Source organism: Vicugna pacos, chromosome 33 (genome assembly GCF_048564905.1).
Source record: "Vicugna pacos chromosome 33, VicPac4, whole genome shotgun sequence".
NCBI lineage: Eukaryota > Metazoa > Chordata > Mammalia > Artiodactyla > Camelidae > Vicugna > Vicugna pacos.
The window spans coordinates 12,402,719-12,416,077 of NC_133019.1; the positions used below are offsets into that span (position 1 = coordinate 12,402,719).

General features: G+C 46.7%; 1 protein-coding gene across 9 annotated transcripts in view; it reads right to left on the reverse strand.

The window, feature by feature from the left end:
• The window catches only part of CEP164 (centrosomal protein 164), a 58,500-nt gene that overhangs the window by 34,827 nt on the left and 10,314 nt on the right, over positions 1-13,359 (reverse strand). For 6 of the 9 annotated variants that reach the window (XR_012066536.1, XM_072953806.1, XM_072953804.1 and 3 more), the window contains exons 4-8: positions 9,144-9,348; positions 5,201-6,859; positions 2,473-2,628; positions 1,941-2,075; positions 1,199-1,276 (exon numbers count right to left, since the gene is read on the reverse strand). Coding sequence is in view for 8 of the 9 variants with exons in the window: in XM_072953806.1 (XP_072809907.1) it covers positions 1,199-1,276; positions 1,941-2,075; positions 2,473-2,628; positions 5,201-6,859; positions 9,144-9,348 (2,233 nt within the window). In the remaining variant the exon portion in view is untranslated. The remainder of the gene's footprint in view (positions 1-1,198; positions 1,277-1,940; positions 2,076-2,472; positions 2,629-5,200; positions 6,860-9,143; positions 9,349-13,359) is intronic. The other 3 variants (XM_072953801.1, XM_072953805.1, XM_072953807.1) reach the window with 3 other exon arrangements.

Consider the following 13,359-nt stretch of genomic DNA (forward strand, 5'->3'; position numbering starts at 1 on the left):
ACCGGAGAAAAAGATTAGAAGCAGCAGGACTGTTGAGGTGATATTCTGGAAGCTATTCCCACCCATGTTCTGCAATTCCCAGGCCTCATGCCTTTGCTCAAGCTGTTTACTTGCCTAAAACACCCCTTACACCCTCATGTCTAAAATTACCTATGCTCCAAGACCCGGGTCGAAAGTTGTCTCTTCCAAGCTCTCTCTGATCTCTAGGCAGGTAATTTCTCTCCACTCAGAACTCCTCCAAACAGTGTACCTATGCTAGAGCTCTTTAAACACTCTGCCCTGCGTGATAGTTTCCTAAATATTTATTTAAGCAACAGTTACTAAGCGCTCATTAAACACAGAGTACCCAGCATCCTTCTCTCTCTCCAACTGCACGCTCCTTGAGGCCAGCCCGGACCATACCTCACTAGTGTCCGTATCTCCCACAGGGTCTAGCACAGAGGCCACTACACAGCCAGCATTCAACAAATGTTAAGAATCTGGATGGCATCACACCTCTGTTCCAAACCGTTGATGGCTCCCAATGCTTGTGTAATCCAATCCAGACTTCTGAGCTAGCACTCAGGTCCTCCACCATCCAGCCCAACCTACCTCAGAGTCCCATTTCCCACTCTTGTCCCACACGCGCTCTGTACTCTAGTTGAAGGAGATGCCCTCGTCCTGCTCTCCTGCCCCTGCCTGTGTTGTGCTCTGCATCTGGACCTCTCTCTCACCACCGTCTGCCCAGTCCTGCCCATTGTCCTCCCTGGCTCACCTTAGAGGTCAGATTCTCAGTGAAGCCTTTCCTGGTCAATCCAAGCGGGCAGGAGACCCTGATTTCTCTCTGCCCACGGCACCACATTTTACCTTCCCGATGGCCTCACTGCATTCTATTCTGAGTTCCAGTTATGTAAGTCTCTCTTTTATGAGGCTGTAAACTCTCAGAGGGCAGTAACCACAGCTAGTCAAGGCTTGTGTGGCCTTTGCACCCTAGCAAAGTGTCTCATGTAGAAAGAGTCAGTAAATGGTGGTTACTTGATAAACGATGAATGGATGAACTCCTTTCCCCATTTATGCTTCCCCAAACCCCAGAAACCCCATCTGGACAGGACGGAGACAAAATGGTTCTCTTTGCAAATATGTCTCCCACGAGGAGAAAGGATTAAGAAGGAAGGAGGGAAATCCCAGACATTAGCCTACAGGGGCTTCAGGCTCTTACCTCATACTCAAAGTCACCCCCCAGTGCCCCAATGTCCAGGTGCAGGTTCTTGAGAAGCTCACTTGAGCTGCGGGCACTCTGAAAACAAAAATGATGGAGGAAACTGGTCAGCCCAGGGTGTGGGCCAAGAAGCTTCTCGCCAGTTATGCTTTCTGGGTCAGACTCAGCAGGTATAGAGACTGGGCAAGAAATGAAGCTGTGGGCTAGAAAATCATTTCCACTTATTATCAAAGTAGCACAGAGTTTAGCCAAAAGGTGAAGACAACTCAAGTATCCATCAACAGATGAACAGAGAAACAAAATGTGGTCTATTTACAGACTGGAATACTATTCAGTCATACGTGCTACAACCCGGATGGACCCTGAAAACGTGATGCTACATGAAAGAAGCCAGACAGAAAAGGACAAAGACAGTACATGATGCCACTGATATGAAGTATCTCAAATAGGCAAATTCACAGAGACAGAAAGTAGAAAAGACACCAGGGACTGGGGAGAAGGGAGAACGCAGAGTTAGGGTTTAATGGGTACAGATTCTCCATTTGGGATTATGAACAAGTTCTGGAGATGGACAGCAGTGATGAGTGCATAACATTGTGAAGGTACTTAAGGCCTAATTAAGAACTGTACATGTAAAAGGGGTTAAAATGGCAACTTTCACATTATGTATGTTTGACCACAATTTTAAGAAATCTTTAACAGCACATAGGATTTGCAGGCCACGAAGAGGATTTGTCATTACCTGGTTGTCACTCTCCGCCTCATCCTCCTCATTGGTCTCCTCCCCTAAAGCCAAGAGGCCGAGAGCATTCTTGTCCTTGTGGACGGAGCCCAAGAGCCCCTTTGCATAAGCAGACGTCTTGAGACCCTGTGACGGCTCCAAAATAGAGAAGGAGAGTCAAGGCACTTATTGGGAAGATCTTCAGAGTGCTTCCCCCTCTCTTTCTGTTTAGATGTCTCCCAGAGCAAGCCCACCATGTCCAGGAAGCTGAGCCCGACAACTCCCAACTTACACTGACCCCCTCCCTTTCCAACTCCTACCGCCCTGGCTGCAGGGACTGGGAAATCAGCACTGACGTCCCTATGGCCTGGATCCATCCTCCACAGCCCAGAGTCCATGTTCAGCATCATCCAAGTGTGATTCACCTTCCCCACTAGATTATGATTTGAGGAGTCAGCCCATGCCCTCTATTTCTCATCTATGGGCTGTGGTTCCTAGCATGGAACATGGAGGCTTCACAGTAACTACACTGAATACAAGAAAAAGCATTTACCAGCGAGAGTTCCCTGAGCTGACCGGACTCCACCGAGTTCCCCAGGCTCACACCTCGAGATCCACGAAGAGCAGAGGGTGGGGCATCCACCAGGCCTCGTAACGGAGCCAGGCCCCCAAGAGAAACGTGGACGGGGGCTAACGAGGAGCCCAGGGCCTGGGCAACAGAAAACATCCTGTTACAAACCCAAGAAACCACAGGGCTCTCAGAGTGTGGAGAAGGATATAAAAATAAAACATCTAAATCCTGCCCGTTCCAATCTAAACCACCTCCGTTCAGAGGCTGCTAATGAAACACAACATCCAGAAATTATCATCGCGCCGACTGTGTGAGACTCACAGGCTGCCTTCCTGATTCTCGAAACTCTGCCATCTCACAGAAAGCAGGTCCTTCACATCTGGCAGATGCGGCAGACGGTTCTGCTCTCCTTTCACACAGGAAGTGGGGGGAGGGGGAGAGCAGAGACAAAAGCCTCATCTACCAGCATGAGAAGGCTCAATAGACAAAGTTTAAAACTGATGAATCAAGAAAAAGCAGCCTAAGCATGTTATCCACAAATATGGAAGCAAACACCAGAAGACAGCCACTGCCCCTGGGGAGGGGCACACCCACACCCCAGAACTGCTATATTCTGTTGTACGCCTTCTGCTGAGAGCTGACATTGTTTGACACGGGCACGTATTATTTTGATTAGAATACTAACTATGAAAAATGCACACGAGCCACAAAAGAAGAACTCTCCTTCAGCTCTTCACTGATGAGGAACGTGGCCAGAAGGAACCTCACCAAAGGACTGAGCGGGCCCCTACTTCCCCGTTCTCAGGATGACCGGACGAAGGCTTCGCGCCAGCGAGGACTGGGAAAAGCACCCACCTGGGCGTCAGAATTTGTGAGACCTTGGGCCACTCACATGCTCTTGGATTCTCAGTTTACTCATTTGCAAGACAGAAGTGAAGTGTGTCTTGCCACTTAGGAAGGTTTGCTGAGAAGTTCAAGTTCCAGCGAGATCCTGAAGGCCAGGAGCCTATGTGTGTGGCCCAGGACTACACCAGCGCTAGGGAACTAATGCTGTTACAAGAATTCACGTTACAATAGCCTGGGCTCAGAGGCAGAGGCAAGGATAGCATTCTGGGGACAAGTTACAAAGAGCTTGTTAAAACTCTCAAACTAAAAATGCATATACACCACCACATCTGAAAGGTGACATGAGATCCCCCTCCTGATTTCTAATCATCTGGCTTATTGCAGGGTTAGGCCATAAAGTTTCTGATTATAATAAAACTGGCCTGCACTGCCTGAGCCCTGGGCACCGGGGTAAGCACCTGTCTCATTTCACTCATAACCACCTAAGGCCTCAGTCCCCACAAGAGCAAATAGAGACCGGTGAGGTCAAGATCGCTGCCTCAAATCACAGGGCCAGCACGGGGGCGGACGAGGGATGGGAACCCAGGGCAACCTCCAAGCCGGTATTTTACACTTACAGTTGCAGTGGAAAAGGAGCCAGGAAAGCTGCTCTGAGGTGATCTGTGAGCAAACCCAGCCTGCTCCTCCTGGCTTCTGCCCTCCCAACCAGCCCAGCGGATCAGCAAGTAAAACTCTTCCCACACTGTATTTATGGAAAATTACAGGCTCCTAACATGGCTAATTTGCAAACGTGCTGGGGGCCTGAGGGAGGGAGACGGGAATGCTGAGGGCTTTGTTCTCCCAGGCCTTTACCAAATCAATGGTTAGCAGGGAAATTATACATCCCTGGCTCCTAGCTGATCAGCTTCTATAGATGGCCATTAACTCTGACTATGGGCTGTGCGTGGCGTTGTCCTTCAGAGCGGATAAACTTGCTGCCATTGGGCTAATTAAAACTTTCAGGATCATCTGCAGCTTATCTGATATTTATAGCGCTACAGTAGTTCTCAGAGCTAACGGAGAACCAGTGCACGCCAGCAATTAGGAACCCGGGGTAACAACTGGGTAAAGGCACAGCTGGGCAACAGCAAAGAAGAGCTGGGGAAAAGCAGCTCGACCCCTGGGGTCTCTAGTCCAACCTGACTTCTGAATGAAGATGATGACTCTTTAAGGGACAAAGGGTCAGAATGACAGGGTAAGCCCAACCCTTGGGTAAATCCCGGTAGCAGGGGGTGAAGGCCCAAACACAGTCTGCACAAGCCCGAGGTTATTCACGTGGTTCTGGAAACTCTGGGAAGCAAGGAGCGGAAGAGCTCACTGAACGGTAGAAATCTTCTAGGCTTCAGCCTCTCACGACAGTATTAACTCTCCAGTCCTCTGTGATTCTAAGAAGGGGCTACGTTCAGAGCCTGGGGGTAGGGTGTCTACTTGGGAGGACTCTTCTATAATCAGCTGATAGGGAAGGCTTCCCAAGTCCTGGGACAGTCCCTACATCTTGCATGAGTGCCAAGGTCAGCACCACTTTGCTCACTCTCAAGACTGATCATCTTCAGAGCACGTGAACCACCCGAATTACACTGAGATCCAGGGAAGGGAAGTCTAGATACCCTCAGCCCGTATCTTGCAGGTGATGGGGTAAAAGCAGCAGGAAATGCATGTCATCCTACAATTGACCATCCTGGGTGGTTATGGGATCGACAGTTACCAAGGGAGGACAAAGAACAGGAGAGCAGACCTGATGGCTGCGTTAAGATGGTCAGCTCAGCCTGCTCCCTCCCTGCCAAGTTCACTGAGGCCCACAGGCCATGCTCTCTAAGAAGCCTACCTGGTTGAGAAGCTGCATCTTGCCTGGCTCTGCAGCGAGCCCTCTGTTGGAACTCAGTTCAACCAACCCCTGCCTGAGGGGGCTGCTGCTTGGCTGGAAACAGGCTTGCTGAGAGGCCTCCTGCCCAGCCGGGGAAACGGCCACCTCCTGAGGATGCTCCAGCAGCTCTGGCCCCCAGGGCAGAAACCTGGAGTCCATGGCTCCGATGGCCTCGTGCTCGCCCTCACTAGACATCCTGGAAGACTCGGCTGCCGGACAATAGACCATGTTGGTAAGATCTTTGCACGGAATTTCCTGCACACTCTCGGGCAGCCCCAGGCCTTCCAATCGCCTAGAGATCTTGACCGTCTGCAGGATTTGCTGGTAGAACCTCTGATCCTCAGAGTAGTCTTCACTCTCTGACTGCTCATCAGCGGAGCTTTGCATGTGGGACAACTGGGGCGCTAGGAAGGGGCTGGGGTGCTGCTCTCTGGGCCCAGGGCCTGACTGACCCACATCCTGCTCAGATTCCTGTGAGCTCTGCAGGTCCCATAGGAAGTTGGTCACCTCGCCCAGGATCTCAGAGCCAAGGTGAGAGGCCAGGCTCCTGCTGCTGGTCTCCAAGTCAGGCCCAAACCCACTCGGCTTCCTGCCTTCTTCGGGCGGCTCTGGAGAGCCTGGGGGTGGTCTTTTCTCACTGGCAGGAGACTCCCCAGGGGCACTTCCTGCAGGGGAGTTCTGGGCTGGTTCTGAGGTCAGGGTACCAGGGGGGATTAGCAAGGGTGGGCCTTCAACTGAGGTCTCTGGAGACTCAAGGTCATCAGATTCTGTTTTCTTGCCACTCCCAGGGGTGTCCTTGTGGACAAATTTGGAGACCTGTCCCATCCACAATCCCAGGGGCTCTCTCCTCCTCCTGCCCCTGCCCACGCTCCCACCTTTTCCAGACACGCCCTGCCAGCCGAGGTCTCTGGCTGGGATGCTATCTGACAAGAACAGCTTGCTCTTCCTGGAAAGCAGCATGGGGTCAGAAGAACAAGGTAACAGGGAGGGGTCCTCCTCGGGGGATGGTGAGGGGATGGGGCTCTGACCCTTGTCCCCCCCAGGGCCAGAGGAGATCCTCTGGGCCACATTGTGGCTGTGCTGCTTCCCTTTCAGCTGTGGGCCTTTGAAGGTTTCCGAAAGCTTCGAGCAGACAGAGGCCTGGCTCCTGCCCTCTAATATATCCTGCCTGTTCCGGAAGGGCTCGGAGTTCTCGGGGCCCAGAGGGCCAGGTTTCCGCTGTCTGGTCCTCATCTCCAGCTCTTCTATTTCAGGGTCTGAAAACCCCAGGTAGATTTTCTCTGCCAGCTGCTGGGGTTTCTCCAGACCCTGCTGATCACCTAACTCTGTCCTGCAGTGGGCTGGGGCCCTGCCTAAGATTTTCTCCACGTTGGCAAAGATCTGGTGGGTTCGGGAAGCTTGGCCTTTGGAGAGCGGCTGTAGCTTGCTGGGCAGGGAGCCCATGAGAGGCCAAGGGGTGTCACCCAGCAGACACGGGCTCTTTCCTTTCTTAGAGGAGCCCTCACTTCTAGCCTGCATCTCTTGATTTAAGTCCAGGTCAGCAAGCCCAGGTGCTAGGAGAGGGGGTGGGCCGCGGAGAAAGGAGGAAGGAGGCAGAAGTCCCTGCTCAGGCTGTGTTTCCTAGATGGGTATATAAATAGGCAGAGAAAACTAAGACAAAACACTTGTAATTTCTACTTACTACCTCCATTTCTGGTAAACCTTTAGCAGAAACCCACCCTCCATTTAAAGTAAAACACAAACCCAAGAGGGAAGAAAAACTAAAAACTCCCTTGGGCTTTGTTGTTTCCCGAGTTCTAGCTTCTTTATGTGTAAAGAGGAGGCTGGGCTAGATCGATGGCTTACAAACCTTCCTCCATGGAACCTTGGGGGTTGGTTCCACGTGGTACCTTGGGGGCCACCTATAGGGTGCATGTGACGGGAAAGGGGTATCCCCAAGACCCACACCCCCAGGTTCAACCATAGCAGCTCCACTTCTTCTTTATATGCTGGACCTCTATGAAGGAACTGACTGGAAGACAGACACTACTAACAGAAGCCTGAAAATCACCAACTAGGTCATACGGAAGGTAACATCAAGCTCTTAATTCTGTGATTGGTCAATGTCATAAAATCCACCATCCTTATTACGGACTATCAGAAATAGTCTAAGAAGGGAGAGAAGAGGGGAAACATAAGCAGTGAGCTGAGCCTTGGAAACTTGGACTGGGTCTGCTACCAAAGGCACAGGGGTTGAAACTGCTCAAGAGAGGTCCACATGGTCAGAGAGTCTTAGGGCAGAAAAAACCCTAAAAGATCAACCACATCCGGCAAAACATTCACACTGAACTCCCCCCAGCTCATAAGCACACATCTCCAGAGAGCCCAAACCCCCTGAGCCTGGTCGCCCACCTGGTCAGCTCCAACCCCTGGACAATCTCCGGTTTGAGCTGCCTGTTCTGAGCCCTAAGATCCAGAACGGCAGCCCAGGGCTGTCCAACTGCCCTCAGCTCCTGAAACCACAGAAGGAATCCTTTTTCACACAGCGCTCCAGGAACTCAGTCACACACCTAGAACTTGGTCCGTTACCCGGTCCTCCACCCAGAACCCTCACTTCATTCTCTCTCTCACCTCTAGTCATGCCAGAGCCTGCCCAGATGCTAACTATCATTTAAAAGAGTTCTGGGTTGCTGAGAAGCCCATTATCCATCTTTTATCTTTCAAACACACGCCATTAGAAAATGTCCCCCTTTGGCAATTACTTGTCCTCTTGTCTCTGTCTGGAGGAATGGGCTTGTTATCTTATTTCTCAGAACCATGACTGGTAATATGGGGGGCGGGATGCAGTAGTATCTGTACAGCTTGGAATGATAAAAAGGATAAATTCAAATTCACTAGCAACCTTCAACATCAGAACTGACACCTTGGGAAGGAAGGAAAGAAAATGGAGGAAATCTTCACTGAGAAGTCAGCACCAGGAACCAGTGGGAAATAGACAATAAGTAAGAGCGCAAATCGACTGGACCATTAGGAGGGTTGAAAAGATATCCCCACTGCTCCCCACCTGGCTACCTGGGTTCCCATGTCCCTCCCTCTCGTCATCGTGGCCCACCAGCCGCACACCTGGGTGAAGGGAAGAAGGCCAGGTCCCCAGCACCACCGCAGTGTTCTGGGAGAGCCTGGGCCTCGCCTCAGTACAGCCCCAAGTCTCAACTTCTCCACCTATAAAAGAAGGGTGATAGCTCTGCTCTCTAAGTTCAGACACACTGGAGGGACAAATACAACCATGACAGGAAAGATCACTTTCAGCTCTGAGCAGAAAAGCTACTGGAGATCAAGGTGATCACACTGCAGTCAAATTTCAGCTACCCACCCTGAGCCGAGGACACCAGCAAAGACGATCCACGGGAGCAGATAAAGCCCCAAGCTTTTCTTTTTGGATCTTGAAGGCACTGGTGTTCTGAACACTGAATTACGGCTCATCAAATGTCTAGGAATCTGCACCACTGAGACACAGGAGGAACCCACACCAGGAAGGCCTGACTCTGAGAAAAGAGAGGCACTCTGCTCAGCTCGGCTCTCTGGCCTATGCCAACGGCTCCCTGTGCTCCGGATCTCCAGCAGGGCAAATGGCATCCCTTCTTAGACTGCTGCAAAACACCATCCTCAGCAGAGCACGTGCTCACTAATCCTATCATGCAGTTTGTGCCTCCCAAGGAGGAAAAAGAAATTGCTTAGAGAGAGTAACAACTTCTAGAAACTGAAAAGAAAACTTGCCAGAAGAGAGACACAATTCAGATGATATGCCGTCAAAAAATGACTGTTGCTGCTGCTGTTCTCAATCCCCCGGCTGTGAAGAGCTAGAGCTTCCCAGCATGCCCTTGGGTTCAGGCCTGGCCTCTGGGAGCCGGACCCGCTGACTCACCAGGGGGCTTCTGGAGGTCTCTTTGTCCTTCTTGTCTTTCTTTTCCTTTTTCTTTTTCTTTTCTTTCTTCTTAACGACCCCGGGAGTGGAGAGCTTCCCTCGCTCTTGGATCACCAGGTTCCGATAGTGCTCATCACAAGGGTGGTCCCACGTGGACTGCCCATTGGAGAAGTTGAAATAGTAAATATCACCTGTGATATCCTGGCTGGGGATGAGCAGAGGTCAGAAGTTAGTCCCTGCTCAGGTCCAAAGCTACATATGGAAAGAAGAAGAAAGAAGAAGGATGGGGGAAGGAGGAGGGAAGAGGAGAAGAAGGAGAAATGACAAGGAGGTAGAGAAGAGGAGAATTATGGGGAGAGGCATAGAAGGAGCGAGAAGGAAGAAGAGAGGAAAGGATTAACACAAAATTGAAGGGTACCATTTGGCTAAGAATGAGAACTTCCCTTAGAAACAAACGACTGGGACACCTAAGGACTTCTCTAGAATGGAGACACCCCCTGTTCCTGAAGAGAAAGATTCAAGTCTGTAAACATGCCAATAATCCCCAAATTAATGTACAAATCCAATATAATCCTAATCAGGCTCCTTAAGAAACTTGACCAGCTCAACCTCAATTCAAATAAAAGGGAAAATATGCAGTAAAAACAGGAAAAATATCAGGGGTAAAAGAGAAAAAGAAGACATGCAAATGGCCAAGAAGCACATGATAAGATGCTCAACATCACTAAACATTAAGGAAATGAAAATTAAAACCACAGTGAAATCCCACTTCATCCCCATCAGCATGATTAATATTAAAGAAGCAGAAAATAACAAGTGTTGGTGAGAATGTAGAGAAACTGGAAACTTTGTGCACTTCAGGTGGGAATGTAACATGGTGCAGCCACTGGAAAAACAGGATAATAGTTCCTCAAAAAATTAAAAATAGAATTACCATACGAACCAGCAATTTCACTCCTGGGTACATACCCAAAAGAACTGGAAGTGCAGATTCAAACAGATATTTGTACACCATTGTTCACAGCAGCATCACACACATGGCTAAACAGAAATTCTCAGATGCCAGAAACAGAAAGAAAACACGAAATCTGAGTAGGGGAGGGGGAATGGAGGAAGGGTAAGTTAGGAGTTTGGAATTAACAGATACATACTATTATATATAAAATAAACAAGGACCTACTGTAGAGCACAGGGAACTATATTCAGTATTTTATAATAACCTATAACAGAGAAGAATCTGAAAAAGAATATACATACACACCTGAAATCACTTTGCTGTATGCCAGAAACTAACACATTGTAAACAAACTATACTACAGTGAAAAATACATTGATTAATTATTAAAAAAAGTTATCTTTTAAAAAAAAAAGAAAGAAAACATGAAACCTGAGTAATAAGTCCATGAATTGACAGGTCAAGATCAGTATTTGACCTGGACACAGGCCCGGGAAACTTGGGTTTTAAAGTCCATTCAGAGAACAATGTGGCCTTAGGCCTTCATGAATTTGTAAAGTGGAAATGAGACCCCTGGTGCATCTGGGGCCCTCGGGCTGTGCCGTCCACGAATAAGAGGACCTAGTGGGCCATGGAAGCAGCAAGGAAGCGCGTCACCCACTCCAGGTTCCAGGCAGGTGCAATAAAATTTCATGAAAAACTGAAACCCCAAGACACTTGTGGGTATATAGTTCAAAAGATGGTAAGGAAATCCCACAAAAGATGGTAAGGAAATCCCAAGTCAGGAAATCAATGTAAAAATTTAGTCCTAAACCACTGAAAAGCCCTTGCAGAAACCCTTGCAAAGCCACCCAACAATGTAGGAGTGAGACCTCTACAGGAGATGAACTCACAAGATGCACAGTAAATAATTACAAACCACGTGAGGCAACATGTCACCATAAGGGAAAATCAGTGACACAATGAAGAGAATTGTGAGAGCAGAATGACCAAAGACAACTAAAAATAACAGCGTTTAAAATTACTGTGGGGAGAAAAGGGGTGGAATCCATAATGAAAGACAGACCTCTAAAAAGAAACCAGACATGTTGAAAAGAACATAACAGAACGTGAAGGAATTGGTAGAGTCATTAAATTAAAAACAAAAAGAAAAAAAAAAAAACCAGATGGGTTAAAGAGCAGATCTGACACAGAAGAAGAAACAAATAGTGACTTGGGAAATACATATACTAAAGGAAATTATAAAATATAATTTTACATTTTGTAAATGTGAAACAGAAGTTAAGAGACCTGGAGGATAAAATAATAAAGTCCAATACATTTCTAGTAAGAGTTCCAGAAAAGAAGTGACAACGGTTGAGAACTTTCCAAAATTAAATAGAGACGTGAGTCTTCAGAGGAAGAAAGCACTCCAAGTCCTGAACACAGCAAATAAAAATGAATCCATACCTAGATACATTGTAGAGAAATGACAGAACACTGAAGATTAAAAAAAAATATAAAAACTGGAGGGGTGGAGGTTGATCACCTATAAAGACAACAAATGAGACCGAAAAACATGTTTAATTAACGAAACCAGAAGTCAGAAGGTAAAGGTGCACGATATTGTCAAAGGGCTGTTCCACAAGTAATTCTGTACTCAACTAAACCATTATTCACGGGTGAGACCAGACAATAATTGCTCAGGACACAGCAAGATGAACACGTTTAGAAGGCTTGATATAAAGGACATTTACTTAAGAACCCTGTATCCAAAAATGAGAGACTACATTCTTATCAAGCACATACAGAAACTTAATATAAACAGGGCCACTTACTGAAACACAAAAGAACTCTCAACATATAACTAAGAATAGAGACTGGGATATTGTGCTGTACATCTGAGAGAGACACACTGTAATTGATTCTACTTCAATTAAAAAAATAGATATAATAAATAAAATTGGAAATCAGTAATTTAAAAATTACCCAAACTCTATCTCATCCCCTTCAAACTATTATTTTGAAGCAAAGACACTTAACACAATTTTAGAAAATCAAATCCAATAATGTATAATCATTACCAAGTGGAGTTTACCCCAGGAATGCAAGGCTGGTCTAATCAATATAACTGACCATATTAATAGACAAAGAGAAAAAAAAATCATATAATCCTATCAATAGATGAAGAAAAAGTACTTGATAGAATCCAACATCCATTTCTGATTTAAACTCTCAGCAAACTAGGGATACAAGGGAACTTCCTCATCCTGACAAAGGGCATTTACAAAACCCTACAGCTAACATCATACTTGATAGCTTTCCCTGTAAGATCAGGAATAAGGCCAAACATCCACTGTCACCACTTCAGTTGCACTGGATGTTCTAGTCAGTGTAGTAAGGCAAGATATAGAAATAAAAGGGATCCACGTTAGAAGGAAGAAGTAAAAATGTCTTTATTCCCAGAAGACATGACCATCTATGTTGGAAATCCTCTAGAATCTACAAACAAGCTACTAGAACTGACATGAGTAAGTTTAGCAAAGTTGCAGGCTGTAAGATCAGCATACAAAATACAATTTTATTTTTATATGAATGCAACCATCAACTGGAAACTGACATCCTAAAAGATACCATTTACAGAAGTATCAAAAAAAGAGATAAATCTGACAAAATATGGGCAAGATGTGTACACTAAAAGCTATAAAGATTTCTTAGAGATATTAAAGAAAACCTAAACAAATAAAGAAAGACTGCGTTCGTGAGTTGGAACACTCAGTATGACTTAAGGTGTCAGTTCTCCCAAATTGACTTACAGACTCAATGTAATCGCAGTCAAAATCCTAACAGGATTTTTTTTGTAGAATTTGACAAGCTGATTCTAAAATTCATATGGAAATGCAAAAGACCTAGAATACGACTTTGAAAATGGACAACAAAGTTGGAGGATTTACCCTAAATGATTTCAAGATTTATAATAAAGCTATAGTCATCAAGACAGTATGGCGTTGGTATAAATGCAGACAAACAGATCAATGGAAGAGAGCAGAGAATTCAGAAATAGACCCACATATAATGGTCAATTTGGAAAGAAAGCTACAGACTTTTCAATATGAGAGCAGTTAAGTAAATCAGCATTTTTAAAGTGTAATACATCTATACATGGAAAAGTATGCAGCTTATAAGAATGAGGTAGACTTTCACACACTGACACAGAAGAGCCAATGTACACTGCAAAACAGGTTTAAAAAAATAACACTGGGGGGTGGTGGCATTAAAAGA